At 45.3% G+C, this 27,093-nt stretch overlaps 1 protein-coding gene across 4 annotated transcripts in view; it reads left to right on the forward strand.

The window, feature by feature from the left end:
* LTBP1 (latent transforming growth factor beta binding protein 1) overlaps positions 1-27,093 on the forward strand; it is a 1,019,134-nt gene that overhangs the window by 642,417 nt on the left and 349,624 nt on the right. For all 4 annotated transcript variants that reach the window (XM_069607908.1, XM_069607910.1, XM_069607907.1 and 1 more), the window contains one exon: positions 13,318-13,389. In XM_069607908.1, coding sequence (XP_069464009.1) covers positions 13,318-13,389 — 72 coding nt within the window. The remainder of the gene's footprint in view (positions 1-13,317; positions 13,390-27,093) is intronic.

A 27,093-nucleotide genomic window follows, 5' to 3' on the forward strand; every position in this document is an offset into this window, starting at 1 on the left:
TTAGGGCGGACTGTGCCTGTAGGCTGTGTCCACCCAGAGTATCCAGGTTTAGGAGTGTGTCGTGCTCCAAGCATAGGAAAATGTGGGTGGATTAGCCTCACACATTTTCCTGAGGTTGGTCTACCATCATTCTATTTAATTAAACATTTCAAAAAATCCCAGGCGAGCACGCACCCACCATACGGATGGTCGAATTCCTCACAACTGATACTTTAACGGCCCGTCTCAGTGAAACGCGCTACTAGCAACCACGTAGTTGCTGGAAGCCTGTCATACATTAGTGTCTTGAAAATAAGGTGACCTGAGCATTTCTGGAAGCAGCACAAATGAACCGACAGCATTGCCTGAGCTCCTTTCATTTCCACTGCTTTGTGAGAATCTGGCACTACATTTGCACCACAGCACAGAAAGTGCTACTGTGACTAAGTTTTCCAGGAGTGCATGTTAAAACTATCCACAAGCAGGCAGCGGTACCTCTTCACATTCTTGTGAAATGCTGGCACAATAGGGTGAGCAAAGCCTTGACTGAATGTGACTTTTACAAAGAGCTGTTAAAAGGACTCTCTACAGTATGCTCTACTGTAAAGGGTGCAATTATTCCATGTTATGCAGAAGGTGTAGCATCAGCTTGTTGGAGAGATGAACTGGCATTCCTTCCCCAGTAACTAAGCAACAGTCCGCTGATGAGTACAGTCGCGGGGGAGTAATTGACCAAAAGGCTCAATCAATGAATGAGAGGTCCGTGGGGCATGTGTACCAGAATTCCAGCCTCGGAATGACAATTGGTTTCAATGTTTGTTTGTTATGCCTAGTTTGGCCCTAATTTAAGTGTGTAACTTCCATCAAAAGCAAGCAATGCAATCCGTTCCAAAGATCTTTACTGATAGGGCCTGGTTTGCTATTCACTTGTATCCTTAGAGCAAAATCCACTTTGCCAGCCATGACCAGATTATCCATTTCTAGATGGATTGTCCAGTGCGTCAAAACCCATTATGAGTTGGCACATAAGGAGGCCTCTAAAGAGATCCTAGACCAATTGACTGGAAGTTTAGCACCTACCTCTTCTTCACAGGAAGGGGCTACTTTCATTGGATATCTAACAAGTAGCATTTGGGAGTCCCTTTAGAGATTTTTGTCAAGCACTGCTGCCTGGGCTCACGGACCATGAACGATGCCTGAATGGGCTGCCTCCGATGGATGACCTCTTCCTGCCAAGATTCACCATCAACCTTCTCTCCCTTTAACATTGACATTGCAAATGTTGCGTAAAATAGGGACAATTCTATTGCCCCTTTGACTTCTGTGACGAAGGGAAAATTGGACAGAACTGGTATGTGTTTGAAGTGGGAGGGGCATGAGCAGCTCCTTATCCACGCCTGAGAGTCAGGCTAGAGTCACAACAAAACCCCTGGTGGCTATTTAAAGATTTCCAGATCAATTCCCTGTCTGGAGCTATTCCATAAGGGACTGAGAGAAAGACTGTATCCATCAGAAAGAACATCACCAGTTGGAGGTAATGTGTTCCTTACCTTTATTCCAAATAGCGTAGATGTTCTCCAGGACCATGATCCTAATGACTCTTTTCTGGCCACTCTGGATACCGGGGTGACATTGCCTTCTGCTTTAGGTGAGGGCCCTATTGACTCAAACTGAATTGTATATTGCCTACCCTGTAGCCCCTTGGTGACAACGCTGGGAAAACCAAAGGCCCAAGTGTGCCCCACGAACCATGAAACCAAAAACACACTACCTTTGTTGTGACGCAATATGAATTGATAACATGTATGGCACTCCATCCAAGTATGTCAATAAAAACAATTATAATGAATGCATTTTAGTCAATATGACGATATTGCACAATACAAATACATTTATAGCATTTAGTATTCAGAAGAAATGTTTAGTTATTCATTCGTTAAAAAAAAGTATAATATCCATTTTGCACATATAATTTCCATTACACTCCACCACATCCTATACATGTGTAAATTGTGACTTACAGTGAACAATATTGGAATCAATAATTTGCGATGTCGCACTGTGGCATCTCATAGGCCACGCTTCAGCCTCTAGTCTTCCCATTCATACTTTCTGAAGAAAACCAGGGATTAACCACTGCACAACATGTTTCAGTCACACAACACATTAAGTACACTACACACCAAGTGCGTAGAATGGCCACAGGTGTCAATGAACCTGACCACTTAATCCCAATAAGCAAAACTGCACCACGCCCAACTAAGAAAAAGGTTTATTGAATTAAGTGTTTGACAATTCATGGGGCAAACCAAAAGCTGAGTGGGGTTTTTTGTGTGTCTATTGTTAACCTGCCCCATACCTTGCTCTACTTGACAGCTTGGTTCCTGCGATGTATAGCGTGACCAACATAGTCTGTCAGTGGAGGTCATGAATATTGTGAAATCTATGAGATGTAAGGAACCTGAGGATGTCGTCCCTTCTCCCCTGGTGGGAGACCTTTCCCATGGGGCCAGGGAGGTGTGTCCACAGTGCAATAGTACGCCAGGGGGTGGTCCACCGAGGGAGGATCACATGGGGAAGGAATCCCTCAATGGGATTAGGGACAACCATTATCAGAGCACGTGGTATGACCCTACGTCAGTACACTCAACCCCATTGCCAACCTTAAATCATACTTCTCCATCTTTAGCTTGAGTCAATGGGCCTCATTACGAGGTTGGAGGTAGTCATGGCGCTATTAGCACCATGACTACCTCCAATACCGGTACCGTGTCCGGTCCCGTTCAATGGGGATTTACCGGTCTATTCCGACCTTTGCGGGACCGGTAAGCCCCATTGAAAAAAACATTCCCATTTCAGCCCCCATAGGGCTCAATGGGAAGGGGGAAGGTGCTAATAACGGTACCGCAAATCGCTATTAGCTCTGAAGTCCCTTAACGGGTCCCTTCCATAACGCCTGGTAAAACCAGGCGTTAAGGAAGGGACCCGCTAAGGGACCTCGTAGTATGGCGGTAAGGGATTACCAGCACTGGTCTCCTTACCGGTGCCGGTAATCCTTTACCGCCCACCTCGTAATGAGGCCCAATGTGTTTTGTTGTCAAGTTAGTCAATTCGGCATACGTGACAACACTGAAAGACCAAAAAGTACAAATAATCATGAATGTGATTTTGAAACGGGTACTGTGACGAAGATAACCAGGAGTCCAAGGATCACTCTCGTGAACCAGAATGAGCAGTCTAGCGTCTCAAGGCAAGTAATTGGCCCAAAGCAGTACAACAATCCCACGTAGGAGTTTGAATGGAGATCATCTGGGACGCTAGAGAGAGAGAAGGATCTTCTGAGGAGGGACAGACGCGAACAGAAGGGGAGCCGTGACCGCAGGAACAGTAGAAGCTGAGTTTGGTCCAGGACAAGACAACTCCTCGGGCAGCTGCCAACCAAATCCTCTGGGCCTCCCAGGACTCGGCAAAGTGCAAAAGACAGGGAGTGCGCAGCCGGGAAGTGTCAAGACGTCTGCAGAGCTGCTGCAGATCCCACTGGTCACCTGATTGCTACCAGAACCTCGAGAAGGGACGCAGCTGCAGGGACCATGTCAGTACCTGCGCCAAAGAAACAAACAGGTATGTGGGTTACCCAAGAGGTCCTAGAGGTCTGGGGGAGCAACGAGGTGGACACAGAAACTAGAAGGAAGAGGGGTGGAGACCCTGAAGTTAATAAGAAGTTGAACACAAGAGGGTCTAGGACACTGAATGTAAAATAACGAAACCGTGAAGAGTTGTATGCTTGGCAAGGGAGTGAACCAAACAGATGCAATGCTACAGTGTGAGTCTGGGACCTACACCCAAATAAGAAGTTGAGAAGATGAGGGTCTAGGACCCTAATTGGAAAAGAAGCAAACCACAAAATGTTATATACTATGCAGGAGAGTGAACCAAGTGGACATAAATCTTCATTGGGAGTCTGGGACCCACGCTCAAATAAAAAGTCAAGAAAAAGAGGGTCTGGTTCCCTGAGGATAAAAGAAGCGTACAAGGAAGAGTTGTATGCTTGGCAGGGAAGCAAACCAAGCAGATATTACTATTCAGCGCGTGTCTGGGACACGCACCCATGTGAGAAACCAAAGTTGAAAGTGACGAAGATTAAGAGGGTCTGGGACCCTGTGAGAGAAAGAGAGACGGTCCTAGAGCGGACACTTGCTTGGCAGGAGATTGAATCAAGCCATGCAAGGTATTGCGAATCTGGGACCTGGACCCATATGAGAGGCTCAGAACAGGAGGGTCAAGAACCTGGAACTGATAAAAGGAATCCTACTCTTGGTGGCAGACTGTGCCAAGTTAGCGGGATAAAGAACTGTACATCCATGTTAAAGGGAATCCTACCTTTGGTAGCCGGGTGTGCCAAGTTAGTGGGATAAAGAACTGTGAATCCAAGAAGTATATCATTCTGAGTAGCCCAGTGACATTTTACCAAACGTGTGAAAGGGGCTCAAGAGGCCAAAGCAAAGGAAAATAAGATAAGAAGAAATCTAGGGGGGAGTGGCACCACCCTAGTATTGGAATCTTGCATGTCTGAACGTAGTTTGTTTTCTCGTCACTTTTTTCTACCAGAGAAACTGGGACATGTTCTGTTGGTTGAAACCACAACAAACTTTTTTACTTTGAGAAGAGATCCTCCTTGCACAGTTGTTTTAGGTTATTAGTATTAGGAATAGAGGTAGGTTTTGAGACACGACAGGGACAGACTTTTTCCTTTTGGACATCCTGACAATTACGCTAGTTTTCTTTGAGGTTGGGAAACTCCTCTTAGTTTTAGGGACTGAGACACATGTCAAACCCTTTCTTGATTAATGAACGTCTATGCCCAAAAGTATGCCACCGTTCAGTCTGCGCCTTACTTCTGATTCCTTAGAGAAAAATCAAGGCTAACTGGTTAGGGCATCCCTTTATTTGGGCATGGTGCTGGGTACAATTCCCTTCTATTCAGCCAAAGAGCAAATATGTGAATCTCTGTTTGCCATTTGTGAATGAAAAGGGCAATCGGATAAACCCTGCAGTTTTACTCTGAAACTCTGGAAGGTGTGGAAGATTCCCAAAATAGTTTGGAAGAATCAAATCTAGAGGGGATGAAGTAGCTCCCAATGTAAGTGTGTTTCTGCCATTGTGCGCTCAAGGCCATTTACTTCTTGATGGGGTTGTAGATGTGAGACTTTTCGCGTTATTGTTAGTTACCTAGATGTATACCACTTTCATCATTTAGGCTCTCTGGTGGGTCTGAAGGAAGGTGGCTGGTTTTAGTGTGCAGAGATGGAGCATTTAGCTGCTGCATTGATGTATGCATCTTGAACATACACCGGCCACCACAGTGGTGGGGTCTGGTAGGGAGAGAAGGCACAGGAGAGCAGAGGTCCAAGGACTGATATTTGGGGGGCACCGGCAGGGAGAGGGGTGGGCTAAGAACAGTGCCTTAAGTGGCACTACAAAATGAGCTGGGGCTCATCAAGGGGGCATGGCCTAACGGCGGGGGTCCTGCTGGGCCGTTAGGCCACGCCCCCCTGATGAGCCCCAGCTCAATGGGCCACTGGCACCCATGCCAGGCAGCCTTTTGTAGAGATCAGCACCCTCTCCCGCATAGGGCAGAGGGTGATGATCTCTGCATTTATTTTCTATAGGCTTGCCTGGCAGGGGACAGCGCCTCGCCTATTTAGCCTTAATGGTGGGGCTGCTCGCTAGCTGGTTAGGGGCAGCATCACCATTAAGGCTGAAGGGGTGAGGCCGCTGGAAGCAGAGGCCGTTTTCCTGAAGACAAACTCCCGCGAATCTGCAGGAGCTTCAGGATTTAGAAAACAAGGCCTCTGCTTCCAGCGGCTTCACGTTTTCTCCATATTGGTGGCGCCGGCCCACGGCCATCTCGTGCTTAAAGGGATGCCTCGCAGGTGCGGCGCCACCATTGTGGCTGAAATGCATTTTTTTCTGGCGCCTGAAGCTTTTGCACACGAGCGAGTGGCCTCAAAACGAAATTTCTGAGCCTGCCGGGGCTGAGCCCAGCAAGCACCGGCCCACTTAAAGCCCTGGGTAAGAAGTTTGCAAGTTCCAAGAGATTTGAAATGATCTACCTTTTAGGTAGGAGCTGATCCAGGCAAGAGCAGATTCACAAAACCCTGGAGGTCCTGGATAGTGAGGAGGAGCGAGGTGTGATCGAAGTGTCAAAGCTGCAGAAAGGTCCAAAAGGATGAGTATAGTAGACAGTTGGCAGTGATGAGCATTAAGGAAGAAGTTGGAGACATGCATTTGTGCCTTCTTGGTGGAGTGTTTACTACGGATTGAAGTGGGTCTCCAAGGCCATTATCCTCAAGGTACTTAGTGATCCGTTTGAAGACCACCTGCCCAAGGACTTTTGAATAACAGGGAAGTAGAGAAGCCAATGACAGCAGAGAATCAGAAACAAGAGGCAGGTGCAGAAGGAAGAAGAGCTAAGGGAGTAGGAGTAGAGGGTCTTATTGTTGCCGGTGGTCATACAAGAAGATAGAGGATGCATGAGAGTCGGACCAAAAGGGGATGGTACAGAGACCAGTAGACCAAGGAGGGTTCGAGAGGTGTATTGTGGAGGGGACACCTGACACGCTGGTGTTGACAAAGCCTGTGACAGAGTCAGATGCCAGCACACCGTAGCTCACACCAAAACCTGCCTGGGGCCAGTAAGGTTTGGCAACACCTTCTCAAGGTATGGAATGGTGCTAGGTGGCCCAGCCAACCCCCCTACACATCCACAAACCCAGTAGGTGCACTGAACCAGCTAGCAACTCCGCAACCTAACCAGAACCGCAAGAGGGGGCAGCATGGCCAGACCAAGGAAGAAGTTAGGGGACACCTTGACCTTCAAGAGGCAGAGCAAAAAGGAAGTGAGTGATGCTCTGATGGACTATCCATAAGCAGGCTGGAATACTTGGTTTTATGTACCTTAATCCAGTCAATCCTAAACCCGTAGTTTACTGACGTTATTAAATAAACATTTTTGAACTCTACGAGTCTTGCGTTGTCAATTGATCCCTGATGCCTATACAAATATACAAATAAATAAATTGAGTGACAGGTTCCAGAAACGTGTGTTGGATCAGTGTACCGCATGGAGAAAATGTATGTCATTGTGCAACAAAGCATCTTCTCCTTTTCTAGCAGTCATTTGAATGAATGCTTGCTTCTATATTAAGAGATTTATACAGGCGTATACATTTCCCTCGCAGGATGTAGGTAGTTCAAATTGAAAAATGAGTCTTTCCTGCCTCCCGCCCTCCAATCCATTCTCCTCAGCGAGTGGGAGGCTCTCCCATGACAGCCTGCCCTCAGTCTCTCCTCATGTTTCCCCTCCCCCTTCACCCCACCCATCCACTGACAATTCTCCACAGGAAAGCTGTGAATAGCGGAGTCGAATTAAACACGCTTGGAGGTATCCGCACTAACCAGCATTGACACTGTGACGCATTTCATACTGTACAAAGTTGTGTAAACTGACTCACTCTGGGAACTGACAATACGCGTCAGACGTGAATCATGGACGGGATTAATCGCTTGACATTTCCACTGTATCCCGCCTGCTGACTCACTCCTGAGATGCATTCACGGGCCTGCCATTCCTGACACACTTTCATTTAAGCTTTCTGTTGAGTTATTCTGTTCCCCTCCACTGAACAGTTCATGAAAGGGGACCTGCCATTTCTTGACTTCAAATCTCTGAGCGGTGAAACAACAGCTACCGTGGCTTTGAACGTATTTGCCAATTGTTTCTACTCATCGTCTTACCAAGTTCCTCACGCCACGTTTGGGGTAGGCCCAAAATTTCTTGTGCAGCATTTTTGTTTTAATGTTCTGACATTTTGACAAATCAAACACTGGTCCTATGCACCATAGACCCTTCCTACACCTTGCGTGATTTTTGTGCCTAATGTTTTTTTTCCCCAAAAATGTTTTTTTACGATATCGGGAATGAGTCGCCCATCCAGTTTACCTTCTGGGACTTGTAGTTCCGGGTGTAAAGTGCTACATACAAAACTACAAGTATTAGAATACAAAGAATAACCAATGGGTGAATTGACAAAGTTCTGGGATGTACCCGGGGTAGTGCGCGTAGACTGCCCCAAGCGCCGCTTTGGGCTTTTCGCATCTCTAGAAAAGAAAGGGCACTTCTCCCATGTTCTACCTCAGCCATTTACAGAATGGTAGGTGATCCTGCTCCTCTATGGCACAAAAGAAAGTGAACAGGCAATAGCATTCTCTCATTTGCATGGGGCACTCCCCTATGCAAATGAAAGAACGCCCTGTTGTGAATACGCAGAGCTGTCCGGCATGCATTCAGTATTCCAGAAGGGGGAATTAGGTCTCCTTCCATAATGCCAATTAACACCTCCTGCTGTACAAATGGCACAGTGTGCCTCTGCACAGGGGGTTCTCATTCTTTGATGAGGCCCCAGAGGTGCTGCTTGGCTCCTATGGCCTTGTGGATCGCTCCGACGCAACATGATCGCCTTGGGGACATGGTGACATGGCGTATGACGTGTGACATGGGTTCGATACTACAGCTTGCTCTGACTCAGCCCTTCATCCCTCCGAGGTCGATAAAATCAGTAACCAGAGAAGTAATAATGGTGACAATGTTTATTAAAGCACTTATAAACTGGAAGAATCCTGTATGAAGTGCCATCAAATTATTATATGTTTCCTTACGTGACATACAGGCTTCATTACAAGCCCGGCGGCAACCCTGCTGGTGCTACTGCCGGGTTGCCGCCAGACTTGCAATATTTACCGGCACCTTGCTTGCCAGAAACACTGGGGGGTTACCACCCCGGGCTCCCAGGAAGTCAGGCGCCAGTAAATTATTAAACCCCATTCCCATTTGAGTCCCGTAGGACTCAACGGGAATGGAGACCACAGAAGCACCAGCACCGTTAATAACGGCGCCAGTGCTTCTGTGAAACTCTGCGGGCGGGTGCCGTTCCGCCCGCCAGGTCTGACCCTGGTGGGCCAGACGGCACCTGCCCACAGAGTTGTGCGGTGCTGGTCCGGTAACAATGGTGCCGGTAGGCTTACCGGCACTGTTGTGACCGGACCGGCACAGCTGTATTGAGGCCCACAGAGTATGTTAACTTCAGGTCTGCCAATTATACACTGTTCTTTAGATTCCTTAACATTTCAATAGGTCTTAAGGACTGCTTAAAGTTCACTTGATCAAAACTATCCAAGTAGACCTTCCGTGAAGTCATGGTTGCACTGGCCTATAAGGGATTTCCCAGTTAGGCCTCTGCACCCTGGGCCTCTTTTGAGTGGTAACTTATTTCTAGATTTTTCTATTAGGAAAAGGGTAGGACTTGCTGGAAATGTGTAATATGGGGCCACTTTGGACATTATTTCCAGAGCCTCTTTTGGTTCACAGTCCACCCCTGCATGAATTGAGGAAGGAGGGGGAAGAGACTAGCACACTAGTACACCATCTATTTTTCTGAAGCAACTGATGACCCTGTCGCCTATCCGTCTCAAAGTCCAATGCTATGGAATGGGATTACTCCAGGTGATCTGCAGAGATTCAGAACTGAAGCTAACATCATCGTTTTAATCCTGAATTAATAAAGGGCTGTGGCATTAAGAGATAATGAGCCCTCTGGTCATTTCATTGACACACTACAGAGTAAATCAATCAAAAGTGTATTGTATAGCAAAAATGCCATTACAACAACATCAACACATGCTAAAATACAATAAAAACACACTTTAATTTTAAAGCATCCCGAATAAACAGACCTGGGTAACTGCTTCCTATCCAATATATTCGCACAATACCCTTAATAAAGTAAGAGACTAACTAAAATCTAAAAAGAAAACGCAAAAAAGGACACATCCGAGGAAATGCTTGCCGTTATGAAGGTGTTTGATTTATAATCTCCCTGCGCTCATTTCAAACTAGCAATGTGAAAGCACATCAAACATTGGAAAAAAACATTTATCAGACATGGAACCTTTTCCCCCTTCACCCTTCTACCTACATTGAAAATCTCAGGTTTTGGTGCTCAGGAAAGGCATGCTCAGGGGGACATAAGAGTCTGGTCAAACAGCCTGTCCGTGTTCAGTCATCAACCTCCAGCACTCACCCCTCTCTTTGGCTCTCTGTGGTCATAGGGCCCAGTCATCTTTTAGTCTTTTTCCCCAATTGCTGTCTCCCAGGCAAAGTTAATCCTGCAGCAATTTTTCAATTATTCCACCCGTTTGGTTTCAGGCAACTTTTTTTCTCTTTTTCCATTGTGCGATGCATTATATTGATTTCACTACCCACCAAAATATTCAAATTAGGAGGTGCCAGGTGATTGGCCCCCCATTTCGTTTTGGGCAACCAGGTTCCGCTCTTCCACCAAGGCCCAGCCCTCTCTCTGTGGATAGGCTCTTTGAGTTATGAACCTTAAATCTTGGGAGGTATGAATCCACCCACTTGGCTTTTATTTTTTCACACGTCAATTTTGCACAAAAAAAACTCCTATGTGGCGACTTCTTTATTTTAGACATACAGCTAACAACATATATATTTTTGGGTTCCTCTGATCACGCTGCCCGTAATGAACTAACTCCCATCTCGGCAGGAGGTCGCAGGTGCAAAAAGAAATGTTTCACAGTTTACACACAAATAATAAACGTCAGTATCACCAACTTTTACAATCAGTTACATGATTCACTTATCTAACATCTCCCTGAGTTTTGGCTTCACCACATTTCCTGGGAAGCTAGAGAACACATTTGGGGTTTTACCTTAGGTTCCCAAAGTTGAATTTTAATAAGAATTAATTCAACAGAACAACCTCACAATAAGCTTTCAAATTACACCCGAATGACCTCTGTAGCCCTCATAGTTGCTGAGAAAATCCCTAAAGTATGATTATACATGGAACCCCATAGCAAACTGATATATACATATTCTTCCATAACATTTTACATTTAGGTTTTGTTTCTCATGAACATTAGCTCTGGGCATCTGCTATCTTTGTTACCTTTAACTTAACTAAATTACAGTCATTAATCATCCATGCAAGTACCATTTGTTGTTCCAGCCCTAGTCCACACCGCAACTGGAAATCCTTATTTTTCTTGAGGTTTTCCTGCCATTAATAGATGCCCTGTTTATCTCTGTGTCATCTGCTGACCTCTTAAATCCTACAAATGTGAGCTTAAAAAGGGCAACAGCAGAGACTTGCATCATTGGGGAAGGTTAAAATGTCTCGGGGCTAAACCAGCCTTTCCATGCACAGAAAACCTGTACTTGGAATGTTACATTTATACCACACGTGAGACGTTCTATATATTTTTAATAAAATTGGATCTCACCATCAATGTTCATTTTTCCATCTTGAACTGTTCACATTAATTGTGCAAAGGGAAGTTTTTGACTCCATGTGTTCATCATTTTAGGCCAGAAAAGGCACCTTTCCATGATAGCAGTTTCTGTGTTAGCAAATGCCACACTTAACACGTTCTGACAATGGCATGAAAAGCCCAATCAGAAAGTGAGTTTCTCTTTATTTGAAAACAGCATTCTTTTATGTGGCAGATGCAAATGCAATGCTGTCTTTTCTTTCCAGTTTGGCAGTCATCTCAATGTCTTTCCAATTCCTTGCACTGTTTACACCCAACGTGGGTAAATGCAGTTTCCTTTTTCTTGGGCAGAATATATCCCACATAACACATGTTAAAGAGCCTGCTAATTGCAATTCTTACTTTCTTCACTATAAAATCACAAGACTGGTCGAGTTGGTGGGGTTTGGGGTGGTGATGATGGTGGTGGTAATATTCGAGATGTAAGGTAAATATTGATGTGCTGCAATCGTGACTACGAAAAGAAGTTAACATCATAAACACGTGCGAGTTTCCAAAGATATCCAAACAGTAAACACAGACTGTAAACATGATAGCAGTGCACATGTCAAACGCAAAAACCTGAAGTGAACGTAGCTGCACAGAATTAACAAAAGACTTGCAATACATATAATTATTGTTATTAGGGTAATTATTGAGCGCACACCTAGCTTCGCGAAGCAATGGAGCGCTTTACAATCGTAAGGGGAAGGACCCATTCAGGGAATGCAGATAAACAAGGGAACCGGGAGCTAACAACCGGTGATGGGGAGTGCTGGCAATTTGTCAGCAATGTATCTACAAGCAACTGTGGGGAGTAGACCACCCAGTCTGGGGTAGGGTGGGAAGTGGATGGTCTGTGAACCTAAGTGTTAGGGAGGAGCCATTCATTGAATAGGAGGGTCTTGAGCTTCTTCCTGAACTGTAGAAGTGATGGGGTGAGTCTGATGTTGAATGGGAGGAGGTTCCAGAGTATTGGGGCATATAGAAAGAAGATCTGTCTTTGGCATAGTTTTGGACCCTATCATATCTTCTGTCCCTCATCCAATAGGCATTAGCCTAAATGCCGGATTCAGTATGCAACTGCAGAAATAGAGTTAGAAGAATAGGGCACTATTGCAGGATCAATAGCTGCTTTGCCAGACCTACTGGTGAGGCTAAGGGGCACTCACAGGGAGAATAAGAAATCACCACTGTCACCACACCACACTCCTTGTACACAGTAGCAAGGTCACCAGTGTTTTCCCTTTCCTACCAACTGCACATTTGCTGTAGATGGTGAGGCAATGCAAAAGGGGGCCATTGACAAGCCGATCTTTTGAGTCTTTTGGGTGACTGGTGGGTCTTGAGGTTGTGTCGGATGCATGGCCGAGTCGTCGGACGTCTTTGGCCTGCTGGTCATCCTTGCATGCTGTTAGAATGTTGGTGTGTCTGGGTGAATGACAGCCCAGGGAATATTAAATGAGTGATGATGGCATAGACGCAATTGTTCCTGCAATAGGGTCCTGAAGCTAGGTCTGTGCTCATTAAATACCATAATAAGAAAATAGATAACAATAACAGTTCAAAGTGTTGAGCAACAGGTTCTGAAATTGATTTGCTATTGAAAAATGTTATCATAGCATTCATTTAAGTCTGCATGTGATTTTTGACTTTGCATTGTTTGGCTTATTGGTCTTTGGATTATTGGGCTGGGGGACGTTTTTCCAGCCTTATCAATACCATAATTAAAAGGACCTAGGTCTAGAAAAATAGACATTGAATCTACTGCATGGTTTGCCCTTAGTGGGGGGGTACTCTAAAATAACTGAACTGTCAGCGGCTCTGAGTCGTTCGTAAATACGCAAGCTCTATTGATGGCCCCACTACCTGTGGAATCATTTTGTAGATGCCCGACTGTGCTTTCTTAGCATTCTCCGTACCACCTAAGCGTAATTTTCTTTTTTGCAGCATACCCGAACTATGGGCAGTCACTGGAATGTCCCCAGGGTTACAAGTGGATCAATGGCACCTATTGTCAAGGTAAGCATTTCGTAAATAACTTATGAGTCTGGCATATATGAAATACCACATAATAACAGATTAAAAACATCTATGAAAAAACAAATATTGCCCATGTATATCCTTAAGGATCGTGTCACCAAATATAGGTTTTCTAACTAGTTTGACTGTTATTGGGGATCCATTTAACCTTTCTAATATATTATTCTTTTACAGCTTTGTAATACATTTTTTCTGAATCAGTAATTGTTTTGTATTTTATGCACTGCATTTACAAAAATGCTTTTTTAGTCATTACATTTGCATAAAGTTTTTCTTTTGACTCTTTTAATTTCTGTCTAGTTCCTCAAGCACTTCTTTTTTTGGAATTGTTCATGTTGTTCCTTTTTTGGGGGGTTCTTGTGGCAGAGAGCCCCCCGCCCTCAGTCTTCTCATTGCCATGGTTTCCATTGTTGTTTTGAAATGTATTAATTATTTAGTGATAGGAGAAGTTTTGAGAAACATATATTTTTTTTAAAGTGGTTTTTTAAGCACAGTGTTGTCTGAAAGACATTTTTTATTTATTTATATGTTCATTGGTAAAGCGCACCTAACCCAAAGGTATCTGGGTGTATTACTTAAGAAATACAGTGTTGTTACAGAGACAAAGAGCCTCATTGCAAGTCCTGAGGTAGACGTGCCAGTAAAACCAGCAGACTGCCGCCTGACTTGCAAGTTTTTCCGGCGCCTTGCTTGCCGGTAACAGTGGGGATACAAACCCCGCCGGTTTGGGAAGTCAGGCGCCGGAAAAATGGTATTCCCCATTTGAGACCCATAGGACTCAATGAGAATGGGGATAATGGAAGCACTGTTAATAACGGTAACGGTGCTTCCATGAAAGTCTACGGGCGAGTGCCGTTCCGCCCACCAGGTCTGACCCTAGCAGGCGGGACGGCACCCACCCGTAGACTCGCAGTGTGCCGGTCCGGTAATAACGGTGCTGGTACGCTTACCAGCACCGTTGTTACCGGACCGGCACACTCGTAATGAGGCCCAAAGACATTTTTAGAGTTTAGACTGGGGATAGTGAATATTGTTATTTTGCATTAATATAGCGCCTTATATACCATGGTTATGGTCTGAAGGTGCTGGTAGGTTGAACGCCCTTGGGAACCGAAGTTCGGGTCAGTGAAAAGATTAGAGAGAGTCCAAAGGTGCGTGTGCGCACCGGTATGTGTGCAGCTGGTGCGGAATTCATGTGGTAGCTGCTTCTTAGCGGTAGGTGTGGTGGTTGGGAGATCAAGGGTATGTGTTCGGTCTGGCTGGAATTATCCAGACCGAGTGTGGCAGCGTTAGGCCTGAGGAGAAACGCCTGGCTGGGGGTGTGAGACCAGCCATGTTTACTTAGAGTGATGGGGGGTGAGCGGCAGATGTTGATACGAGAACAGTTATACCGAATGGTGTCATAGTATCTCTGTGTTCTAGTTGAATGGTGGTGTAAGGAGAGAGTAAGCGTGGGGTGTGATATGCAGTATGCTCTTTCAAAGATTCCTTGCATTCCAAAACAAAATATGCACGTCACGCAGTTCTGAGCGGTCAGGTCCGTTCTATGTGTTTTGTTTCACATCCGCTCTATGCACTATTCACCCATACACTAATTTTTTCCATGCGTTCATCCGCTCCACAACGTTTGTTCGCTCCATACACTCGTTCACTCTCCACACACTCGTTCACTCTCCACATGTTTGTTCGCTCTCCACACGTTCGTTCGCTCTCCACACACTTGTTCGCTCTCCACACCCTCGTTCGCTCTCCACACCCTCGTTCGCTCTCCGCACCCTCGTTCGCTCTCCACACCCTCGTTCGCTCTCCACATCCTCGTACGCTCTCCGCACGCTCGGCCGCTCTCCGTACACTCGGCCGCTCTCCGCACACCTGGCCGTTCACCGTACACTCATCCGCTCTCCGCACACTCAGCCGCTCTCCGCACACTCAGCCGCTCTCCACACTCAGCCGCTCTCCACACTCAGCCACTCTCCACACTCGGCCACTCCCCACACTCGGCCATTCCCACACTCGGCTGCTCCCACACTCGGCCGCTTCCACACTCAGCCACTCCCCACGCTCCTTTGCTCTCCATGCTCCTTCGCTCTCCACGCTCCTTCGCTCTCCACGCTCCTTCGCTCTCCACGGTCCTCCGCTCTCCACGGTCCTCTGCTCTCCACGGTCCTCTGTTCTGGACGCTCTTCAGCTCTCCACGCTCCTCCCCTCTCTGCACTCAACCTATCTCTACACTCAACCTCTCTCTACACTCAACCTCTCTCTACACTCATGTGCTCTCCACATTTATCTGTCTTCCACATTCATTTGCTCTTCATATTCGTCCGCTCTTTACTCTCAACCAACCTCCACACTCATCCGCGCTCCACACTCGTCCGCCAGCAGCGCTCCTCCTCCACGCTCATCCACACTCATCTATATTCATTCGGTCTGCTATTCAGCTCTCTCATCCTCCGCACTCATCCGCTCTCCTCATTCATCTGTTCTCGACACTCATCCGCTCTCGACACTCATCCGCTCTCGACACTCATCCGCTCTCGACACTCATCTGCTCTCGACACTCATCCGCTCTCGACACTCATCCGCTCTCGACACTCATCCGCTCTCCATACTCATCCGCTCTCCATACTCATCCGCTCTCCATACTCATCCGCTTTCTACACTCTTCCGCTTTGTACACTCATCCGCTTTCTACACTCATCCGCTCTCCACACTCATCCGTTCCCCCCAATCAGTCGCTCCCCCACTTAGTTGCTCCCCCCACCGCTCTGCACACTCAACCGCTCTCCCCACTCAGTCACTCTCCCCACTCAGTCGCTCTTCCCACTCAGTCGCTCTCCTCACTCAGTCGCTCCCCCCACTCAGTCGTTCCCCCCATTCAGTCGCTCTCATGCTTCTCTTCTCTCCACGCGCCTCCTCTATCTACGCTCCTCCACTCTGCACGTTCCTCCGCTCTGCACGCTCTTCCGTTCTCCACGTGCCTCCGCTCTCTGCACATAACCGCTCTCCACACTCGACTGCTCTCTACACTCAACTGCTCTCCCCACTCTTCCGTCCTCCACATTCATTTGCTCTTCATATTCATCCGCTCTCCACACTCATCTGCCAATAGCATTCATCCTCCAACACTCATCCACACTCATCTATACTTATCCACACTCATCCTTACTCATTCGCTCTCCCCACTCATCCGCTCACGTCCTCCACACTCATCCGCTCTCCACAGTCAACCGCTCTCCACGCTTGTCGGGTCTCCACGCTCATCCGCTCTCCACGCTCATCCGCTCTCCACGCTCTACACTCAACTGCTCTGTACACTCATGAGCTCTCCACATTCATCCGTCTTCCACATTCATTTTCTCTTCATATTCGTCCGCTCTTTACACTCAACCGGCCTACACACTCAACTGCCCTCCACACTCATCCGCCCACAGCATTCATCCTCCCCACTCATCCACACTCATCTATACTCATCACACTCATTCGTACTCCCCACTCGTCCAATCACGCCCTCCACACTCTTCTGCTCTCCACGCTCGTCCGGTCTCCACGTTCATCCACTCTCTGCACTTTCTACATTCCCAGTGATTTATTCCTATTATCCACTTCACTGTTTTAGATCTACATTACTCGTTTTAGTTCTGTTTGTCATTGTAGGTTACAGTCTGGTTAGTTTAGCTGTACTTTATTTATTTATTTTGTGGTTTGCTGGGTCGGTGTTATTGTGATGATTGATGTTGCTGGTTTGGAACCGGTTGGTTTTAGGGAAAGAGCCAGGTTTTTAGTAGTTTGCGGAATGCCGTTAAGTCCTCAGTTAGGCGGATGTGGGAAGGGAGTGAGTTTCATAGGGTTGGGGCCAGGGCTGAGAATGATGCTCCGCCTAACCTGACTGAGTTTGTCTTGGGAATTACTAGGAGGCCGGCTGAGCTTGATCTAAGGGTGCGAGTGGGGTGATAAGGTATTAACTTTTCTTGAAGATATTGCGGTCCAGTTTTATGTAGTGCTCGATGGGTGAGGCATAAGGTTTTGAAGGCCACCCTACGGGCTACTGGAAGCCAGTACAGTGTCTTGAGGGCTGGGGATACGTGGTCTCTTGGACCAAGCGCGAGTAGCGCTTTGGCCGCCGCGTTTTGTGCTCTTTGGAGTTTATTCAGTTGGTAGGCATGAATTCCGAGGTATAGGGGGTTTCCGTAGTCCAGTCTTGATATGACGATTGATTGGACCGCGGAAACTCTGTTGGGAAATGAGAGATATGGAAAGATGCGCCTAAGGTTTTTGAGGTGGTAGTGGCAGGACTTTGAGACATTGTTGACTTGGCGCGAGAGTGTTAGGTCGGAGTCAAGGGTGCATCCAAGATTTTTCACTGTGTTGGAGGGTGTCTGTGAGTTGGCCATGGCGGGGGCCAGGGTAGTGGGTGCGGTAGAAGATCGGAGTTGCCGCAAACCATGATTTCTGTTTTGGATGGGTTTAACAAGAAGTGGCTTTGGGTCATCCAGCGTTCTATGTTCAGGAGGCAGGATGCAATATCAGGTTGGGAGTTGGGTTTTGCGTTCAAGATATTCGGGTCAACAAGTTTTGAGGACCTATAATTTTGTGGATTCAAGTATAGTGGCGGTTGAAAGGGATCATCTGGCCCAACTACTCTGCCCATTTCTATTTATTGTCTCGCCTACAGGCCCTGCATGGTCTCCAGGTTTGCCTCTTACTTCCCGGCGCACCATGGGAGCCTTTCCACATTCATTTCCTTTGCTGACCGCAACCTGCACTTAAAATGCATTTTCAGATTCTTTATGGGAGGGCAAAAGGGGCACATGCCCCTGCCACCCTCATTAGAGGGGAGCCCCACAAGGCGCTGCCTGATCTAAAGAAGTCAGTACCCAATTTTTACTACATTTAAATACTAAACATCAGGATATTTGATGACGTTCTGATGAGACTCTTAATGTATTGGCTGTCTGTTGTTGACAGGTACATTCCGCTCTGGTCAATTCATCCTGTAATGCTGTGTTCACTGTCCTATACATAGTTTGTCCATTCACTACGACACAACTCCTGTAGCATTCACATCTTCTTGTAGGAATTATGTTGATCATATGTAATGCATATGTAATGTAATGCAAATGCATAGTGATGAATATGACTGTTGTGATGGTTCAGAAGATAAATCAGTGTGTTAGGTACTCATTACAAACCTCTGTATTCATATACAAGTTTACAATGTCAAATTCCAGCAAAGTCGGCTCAGCCTTTCCTGTGTCTCAAGTTGATAAACCTGCATTTCTATGTACTTTGTTTTGTAGCACAACAGGTCCTATTACCAGCAATGTTGGGTGCATAAGATAGTGGTTCGTATACAAACTAACATAGCATCAGTATGGTGAAGGTCAAGAAATTGGTTTGTTCAGATGGGGAGTTGTAAAACCTAGGCAGACACCTCCAGTGATTAGCTAAAGTGTTAGTATGACAGGTGATTAGGTATTCAAATTCAAGACTGTGGAACCAAAGTATTAATGCTTGTATCCTGACTTTGCCAGCAGACGATACATTGATCCTGGACAAATCACCTCATATCACTGACATTACTGTGCTGAATTCTGTGAAAAGATGTGCCTTCTCGCATGCTGGTGGAATTGCTAAGCACATTACCTAATCTTTCTTTTTATGTCGACAATTTGAGGGGGAAGAGAGTGGACCAGGTATTGCAGGCCTCTGTCAAGCATATTGTAAGGTCTGCTCATTTAACACAAAAAACATTTTTCTTTTTTTGTATAATTCAAAGGTTTTTCTGCATGCTTATAAATAACAATTTCACAAACCTGTATTTTGGGAGTATTTAAAGCTTTAAAATCTTTTAAGATCGGATAAATTAGTATGCTGGCACTTATTTACATCCCTTGATGTTGGAGACAATGCAGCTAGAATCATTCCCACTTTGCATAATAAACTTCTATAGCATTTTATTTTTTTAAATGGTCATGTAAGCTTTAAAATCTTTTAAAATCAGATAAATCAGTATGCTGGTACTTATGTACACCCCTTGATAATGGAGACAATGAAGCTAGAATCATTCCCACATTGCATAATACACTTCTATAGCATTTTATTTAAAAAAATGATCATGTAAGGTTATGTGATTTTTGTACTTTCCAAGTTAGTTCTATAAAATTGAATGATTTTATTTAATGGTAAGATCTGGAAAAGACAGTGGTAAAGTGCATAATGCAGAGAGGGCACACATGCCAGCTTCACTACCTAACTGATGTGTGATCCTGGGCATCTCATGTTATCGTGTATTACCTAACATGTCAAAATTGTCGGTCCCTAAACCTTTCCAAATTGTATTTATTTATTTATTGGACATTTATAAGGCGCATTTACAACAAGACATTGTTTCAAATCATCACAAAATTGTCACCCTTCAGAGTGATTTCATTCTCAGGGTATGATCTTCAAAAAAGTCTCCTCATTGTTTCACTGGCTATAGTGTTGTTTCCTCTATAATAACAGTATGCGTTGCCATACTGCACACCAGAGCCCCTTGTTTCTTTGCTTCTCTAATCTCTGTCCATCTGGATATGGACACCTTCCTGGTGGCTTCTAACACTCATCCAGTATCTATGCTGTGGTATGTGTAGCTTTCCCCTTGCTTCCAGTTGGTCTCCTGTATCCATGCTTGACCACTTTTGCATTCTGTTAGGCAGCTCATCTGAGCCATCTGCCTATTCTGGATTGAGTGCACGTTTTTCATACGATCAGTTGCTTGCATTTATACTATGGCCGGTATACCCTCCAAGTGGCTGCTATTAATTAAGAGGGTCCTAGACATATGCTAGAACACAAGTACCCTTGTCGTGGACTGCTGATGTTGGCCTTGAAATGCTACTTGCTTATCATTCTGACTACAGCACGAATGAAGAGGGTAAGGGGCCTGAAAAGGAGTATCATGCTTATTCTGATCACTGCGAGACAACAAATCAAGCTGTGTGTTTAGATTGCGATAAGGGGGCACAACTAGATATTCTGGATCCCTTAATTTGGTGTCTGCGCCCCAAAAGTACTTAAGATGGCATTGGATTCAATGTCTAGATTTTGTTCATTGACCATTCCCAAGGGCAAGCCATTTCTCATCACTGTCTCATGCATCCCCTCTTCCATCCCCAGAGTGCCTCTCAAATGTTCCTCTCACTCATTCCCTGTCACTTCAGCTGGAGCATTCCTCTGCAAATGTAAGTCTGAGGATAGCTCCACACACACCTCTCGATATACCCAAAGAAGTCCCAAATATTGCTGCCCTCAACCATAAACATCAACATTGTCTTTTGAAAAAGGAGGTGGCATCAATGGGGGGACCGCCCTTACACCTCTTTCCCATCATGTCAGTTTCAAGTCTGAAAAGAACGTACACCTTGAGGCCCTATGCAAATGGGTGGAACCGGCACAGCACAGAAGTAGTATTCATTAGGTGGGGGAGTCACCAAGGCGGGGTGAGGTTGCTTTACTTTTTTCAGGATCAGCTTATTTTTGTCTGTAAAAGATGAGATTCTTCAAAATGAGAATGTTTCTAAATGCAGTTACCATCTCCCTGAACATCCCAGCGTACAGGGTCGAGAGTCTTGTCAGATTCCATACCCCAATACCAGGTACTTCTGTTCCCTCACTAGCAATTATCTTTATCAATTGTTCCCAAAATGCAGTGTTCTGCATCCTCAAATCAGCTTCAGTCCTACATAGAGGAGTAGGAACTGACTGCAGAGGGGCACCACTGGGGACCAATTAGTTTGCCCAGCGTAAAAATACCCTTTGATAGCTTTAGCAAAAGGAAGTATAGCTGAAAACACTCTTGACAATTGGCATCTCATCCTGTTGTTTCTGATCTTGGATAAGCCACAAAGAAAAGAAAAATAAATATGCATCCACTTAACGAGTGTCATAGGTGGGATTCAAGGCCAGGCCGCAAGTTTGGGGGCCACATGCTTAGCAACACCATCACTGAAATGACTCATCGCCAAGCTGTGCGATGTCTTATTATGATATTCTGCTGTACAGCACATGTTTTGACACATACTCTTAGACATAAATGGTATTTTTTGTATTTATTGGTTATTTATATAGCGCCTTACGCCAAGGTGCTGTACAAAACCAATTTACAGTACAGAAGAAAATAATACAATAGAGAAAAAAAAATGTAAATAACTACAATGAGACTAAAATACCGTTAAGATTGAAGTAAGAAATTTCTCAGGGCAACATGGAAGGTAGAATAGGAGTGAATAGACCACAAAGAGAAAGGAAGAGCATTCCAGTAAAGAGGAGCCAACAAAGAAAAAGAACGGAAGCGAGAAGAAGCACATGGAGGATGGGATACAATTAAAAGAAAGTGGGATTGAGATCGACAAGTACGAGAGGGAACATAAAAGGAAACAAGAGAAGTAAGATAAATGTGAGCAAGTCCATAGAAGGATTTGAATACTATACAGAGAAAGTTGAATTTAAGTTGAGAGTGGAAGGGTAGTGTGAGAAACCTCAAGGTTTCTCACTTACTGGTTCCCGGGGATCTGTCATCCAGGTGGCCAGAACACGGCCATCACTATTTGAGCCAGTTTCTGGGGGTGGACCAGTGAGGGGGATCACCTGGATGGGGGGTCTTCAGGGAGTGGAAGTGGGACACTGACGGGTGAGTCGCAGTATCCCCTTTCTTCTAACAGCTTTTACCCATCCTGCCATGTAGGATACTGAGACACTCTACCCCACCCCCCTTTTCCGATACAAACACTTTCGCACACCACAAAAGACAACGGACTAACACCAGAGCCATTTACCTGACATGTCCCAACACAGGGGTCAGGCAAAATCAGGTAATTGACCAGAATCACACATATCTGACCATGCTTTCCTTTCCTCATGGGGATAAAAGTGGAGCACAAGAGCACACGACGAGCAAGGCAATCCTCACGACGAGACAGCTATCCAAGCACAGCAGTTCAAGAGGAGTAGAAAGGTGGCGAGACCCGAAAGGGCGGCAAGGAGAGAAGCAACTTTGCCCTTTCTGACCCAGACCCGCAAAGCCTCTGTGGAAAGAATCGTAAGGCCGCGAACAATAGCCAGTGTGTGTTGCAGCAGATGTCAACGGTACACGGAGAACGCCTACACTGATAATCAGAACAGGGAGAGACTTCAGACACAAGAAAAGCCAAGCAGTTCATCGCGGCCGGTGAGTCGAAGGGAGAGCCGATAAGAAACCGAATTGTGTTGAACGAAAGTCGCAAATGGCAAATTAAGGGAATTTCAAAGAACTGTTAACATTAAAAGAAAACCAGCTGCAGAGGGGTCCAGCACCATGTGGGTGCTCATTCGAGAGACTCCGGTTGATCCCACATGTGTTGAAACTACCAATACCAGAAGGCCCTAGGAGAGCTGCAAGGAAAAGGTCAAAGTGGTGATACAGGTGTCTAGCAAAACCCCCTGTACAGTCGAAAATCTTTGACCTGCATGTAATTGGAAAGCTAAGGGAGATGAATACGCATAGTAAGAAAAGTGAAAGAACTGCGTGATTAGCAAAAGTTGGCAAGAGTGAACCTGACGGAGGGGTGCCAATGGAAAGGGTTGAAGCCTGAAGTCCCTATGAACAGTGTGTTGACAATAGTGAACCCGACAGAGGGATGTCTAAAGTGAACTGTTTAAAAAGACATTAAGACTTGTGAATGCTGCAGGTGAAATTGCTTTGAGGAAAAGCCGCAGTGAACCCGACAGAGGAAGACAAACATTCGGGAAGGGTCTGAGCCCAGAAGAGGGGGGATGCAGGGGTGAAAAGCCACCAACCACCAATAAAAGCCTTAGTGAACCTGACAGAGGAAGGCAAACAGTCAAGAAGGTTATGAGCCCCGAAGAGGGGGATCCAGGTGTGAAAAACCATCACCCACCGACACTTGAATGCAACAGAGAAACTCTTTTGAATTTAAGCCAGAGTGAATCTGACGGAGGGAGGCTGATATTCCAGAGGGTCTGAGCCCGGAAGAAGGGGACACAGAGGTGAAGAATCATCAGCCGCAAACAGAAGGAAACTTTTGTATATGGTTTTGAACATACCAGGCCCTCGGAAGCAAGAGATCTAACCACCAAAGGTCCTGACATCCCGAGGAACTTTTTGTGGATCTGAGGCCGGAAGAGGTGGATCCAGGGGTGGAAAGCCATCACCCAATGACGCGTGAATGCCGTAGTGAACCCGACGGCGGGAGGAAAACATATGAGAAGGATCTGAGCCCGGAAGAGGGGTACCCAGGGGTGAAGTCATCACCCAACATACATGGGAAAGGAACTTTTTGTTTGTTATTTGTGAACACATCAGGTCCTCAGAGGCAAGAGACTTTTTTGTAGAAAAAGAGACTTAACCACCGGAGGTCCTGAAAACTGGGAACAGAACTGAAGACTTGTGCATGGAAATAATTGAGTGTGTGCTGTGCTCCGGAGTCTCACCTTGTCTCATGCTCAAAACGTGGGCAAGGAAGAGCCCTGGCTACCACATCCTGACGTATAATTTGTGAACATTTCTTTCTTTCTTGTGAACACTATTCCACACTCTTTTGTATTTAGTTGTAAGAATTAGCAGTAGTTTTCTTTTGTATAGGCCCTTTTATTTGACATGACGCCACTAGGACAGCCTTATTATTATTTGATGGTCGTAGCTTGCTCCCATCTCAGATTTAGATATAAACTAGGTGTTTTTCTAACCTACCTATACAGTTTAATAAACACCCTTGAAATGTGATCACTTGTGTCTGTCTTTACTGTTGCCACCATGAGTTCCTTACATAAATCATCGAAGATAGGCCAAAGGGGCAGAAATTGAGTCACGAATAGATGAGGAATACAGAAGGCGAATAGAGGAATTAAAAACAGACTTAAGAGGAGATAAGCAAGAGACAGGGAGACCAAAGAGGAGTACAGAGAGGTAGAATAGTTGAGAAAAGATTAAGGAGGGGATTAGAAGCTTTTTGGCACTGAAAGTTAGAAGTGGTCTAACTTTCTAAATGTTGAAGAGATGGAAGTGACAGGAATGGGAAGTAATCGAAATGTGATGAGCAAAAGGGTGATTAGTGTCAAGATGGAGGCCAAGATTGTGGGCAGTAAGCGAAAAAAGGCAGATGGGAAGGGGAAAATAGGACAAAAGCAGGAGAAAAAGGCAAAGGAATATTGTTTGCTGGGAAAAAGAGAACTTCAGTTTTAGAAGGATTGAGGACAAGAAAGTGGTCAGACATCCAGGTTATGATAGCAGACAGACAGGCTGAGAGATTCATGTGTAGAGTAGGTGTGAAAGAAGAAAAAGATAGAAATAGTTGGGTGTCATCAGCATAAAAATGATGAGACAACCCAAAAGAAGAGATAATATTAGCTAAAGGAGAAGTATAAAGAGAAAAGAGAAATGGGCCAAGAAAAGACCCTTGAGGAACACTGTGCAAAAGAGGAGGGGTACCAGAACAAACACTGGCCCAATATACTGAGAAGGTGCGATTAGATAGATAAGATTGAAACCATGCAAGCACAGAACCAGAAAACCCAAAAGAGGAACGGGATTGGAGAAGTAGTGAGTGATCCACTGTATCGAAAGCAGCGGCTAGATACAAGGATATAAGAATAGTACAGTGTTTAGCACAGCGAGCATAAAGAAGAGAGGCGCCGACGGAAAGAAGAGCAGTTTCAGTGGCGTGAAGGGGTTGAAAACCAGACTGGAAACAAGGCAAAATAGAATTATGGTTGACAAACGAAGAAACCTGTGAGTAAACAAGACGTTCCAACAATTTGTAAAGGTACGGAAGGAGAGAGATGGGAGAAAGACAGGAAGAATAATGGCATGTTTGAATAGGAGAGGGAAAGTAGAAGTAATGAGAAAGATATTAAGAAGAGTGGTAATGTAAGAGTTGAGAGAGGGATAGATTTTAGCAATAAGATTAAAAGGACCAGGATCTTTGGGAGAAGCAGTAGGATGAGCCAGCGAGATAAGTAAAGAGGTATCAGAGTTAGACATAGGTGAGAAGGAAGAAAGAATCATAGTAGAGGAAGGAGGGGAAACAGGGCGGAAGAAGGCAGAGAAATAAGAGAAATGACAGATCGAAGAGAACCTACTTTAAAGTTACCAAAGTCAGATGCAGTAAGTGTCGAGAGAAGGGAATGCTCAGGCAAAGGGGAGTCAGTAGACGAGAAAGGGATTGGAAGAGACGGTGGGGGTGAGATGATTGAGAGTTCAAGAGATCAGAGTAATAGAGAAGTTTAGAAGAAAATGCATTATCATATGGAGTATGATAAGAGTAGGACACACCATCGGACATAGACCGAGGTTTATGACAGCGACGCTCAAAGCGACGGAGTGCCCTTCGCATAGAGCGAAGATAAGAAGTAAGCCAAGGCTGGAAAGGTTTACGAGAGGAAAGAAATTCAGAAATAGGATATAGGATATAAAGAGAGGTAGAAGGGGAAGTTGAGAAAGCTGAAGCGGCATCTTCCATTGAGAGAGCTAGAAAAGTAGAATGAGATGGAAGGGTGGCAATATAGGAAGATACAAAGTGAGGGGTATTGGAAGTATGAAGATCTCTATGGAAAAAAGAAGGGGTAGTAGCAGAAGGAGGTAACCAAGTGTCAAGAAGAGGGGAGTAAATAGAGGAAAAGAGCATGTGATGATCAGAGGAATCAACAGGATATATAGAAATATTTGCGATAGACATAGAAGAAGTCAAAATAAGATCCAAAGAGCATCCGGAGGTGTAGGAAGGGGGAGTAGGGAGGGGAGAGAGACAGTAAGAGTCAATAATAGCAAGATACAGTAAGAAAGAATTAGAGCAAGGCAGAATGACAGTAAGTAGAGCATCAACGTCATCGCAGAAAGTAGAAAGAGGACGATAAATCAACAGAAAGGTCACAGCACAAGACTTGGAGAAGGTGGAAAAAGAGTATTCAAAGGAAGTAAAAGTAGGTAGAGAGTGGAAAATAGTATGAAACCTGTAAGATGGCCGGTAAAGAATACCAGAACCTCCTCCATAACCCAGAGAACGAGGAGTATGAGTGAAGACAGTATCAGATGTGAACAAAGAAGCAGGTATAGCAGAGTTAAAAGACGAAAGCCAAGTTTCAGTAATGCATAGAAAAAGTTGAGTCGTAAGATCATATCAAGGATAGAGTGAGTTTTCTTAGAGATAGACCAAGCATTCCAAAGTGCAACATTAATGCAAGAATCACCAGAATCAGACGGTGTATAAACAAGATTAGAGATATTGCGTGATATTGTCCTTATTCTCTTTTTCATGCACAACCAAACTACTGTTTCTTTCTGAGAAGCTGCTATTCTTTTCTCTGCTCGTATCCCACTCTTCCTTCTCCTATCTATGCGGCCGTAGTTATTAGGACTTGAGAGTAGCTTCAAAAAGAAAGTCTGCAGTTTGGATGTGTTGGCACTGCCAAGAGTGGGCGCCTTACAAAGGTAGATAAGCTATGCATACATTAACCCGGTTTGGCAGGGAGACATTGGGACAGCAAGAGAGAACACCGCTGACATACAATGAGTACTGACAAACCTATAATCCAATAGACACTTGCAGCATTAAGTTCAATTGGGCAAGGGCTATTTGCACATGCGCAAACAGCGTTAGCACCAGCGCAAATGAAGTGTGGATGCGTTCCCTTTAGTGCCAAGGCAAT

Source organism: Ambystoma mexicanum, chromosome 4q (genome assembly GCF_040938575.1).
Source record: "Ambystoma mexicanum isolate Mex_15411 chromosome 4q, UKY_AmexF1_1, whole genome shotgun sequence".
Lineage (NCBI taxonomy): Eukaryota > Metazoa > Chordata > Amphibia > Caudata > Ambystomatidae > Ambystoma > Ambystoma mexicanum.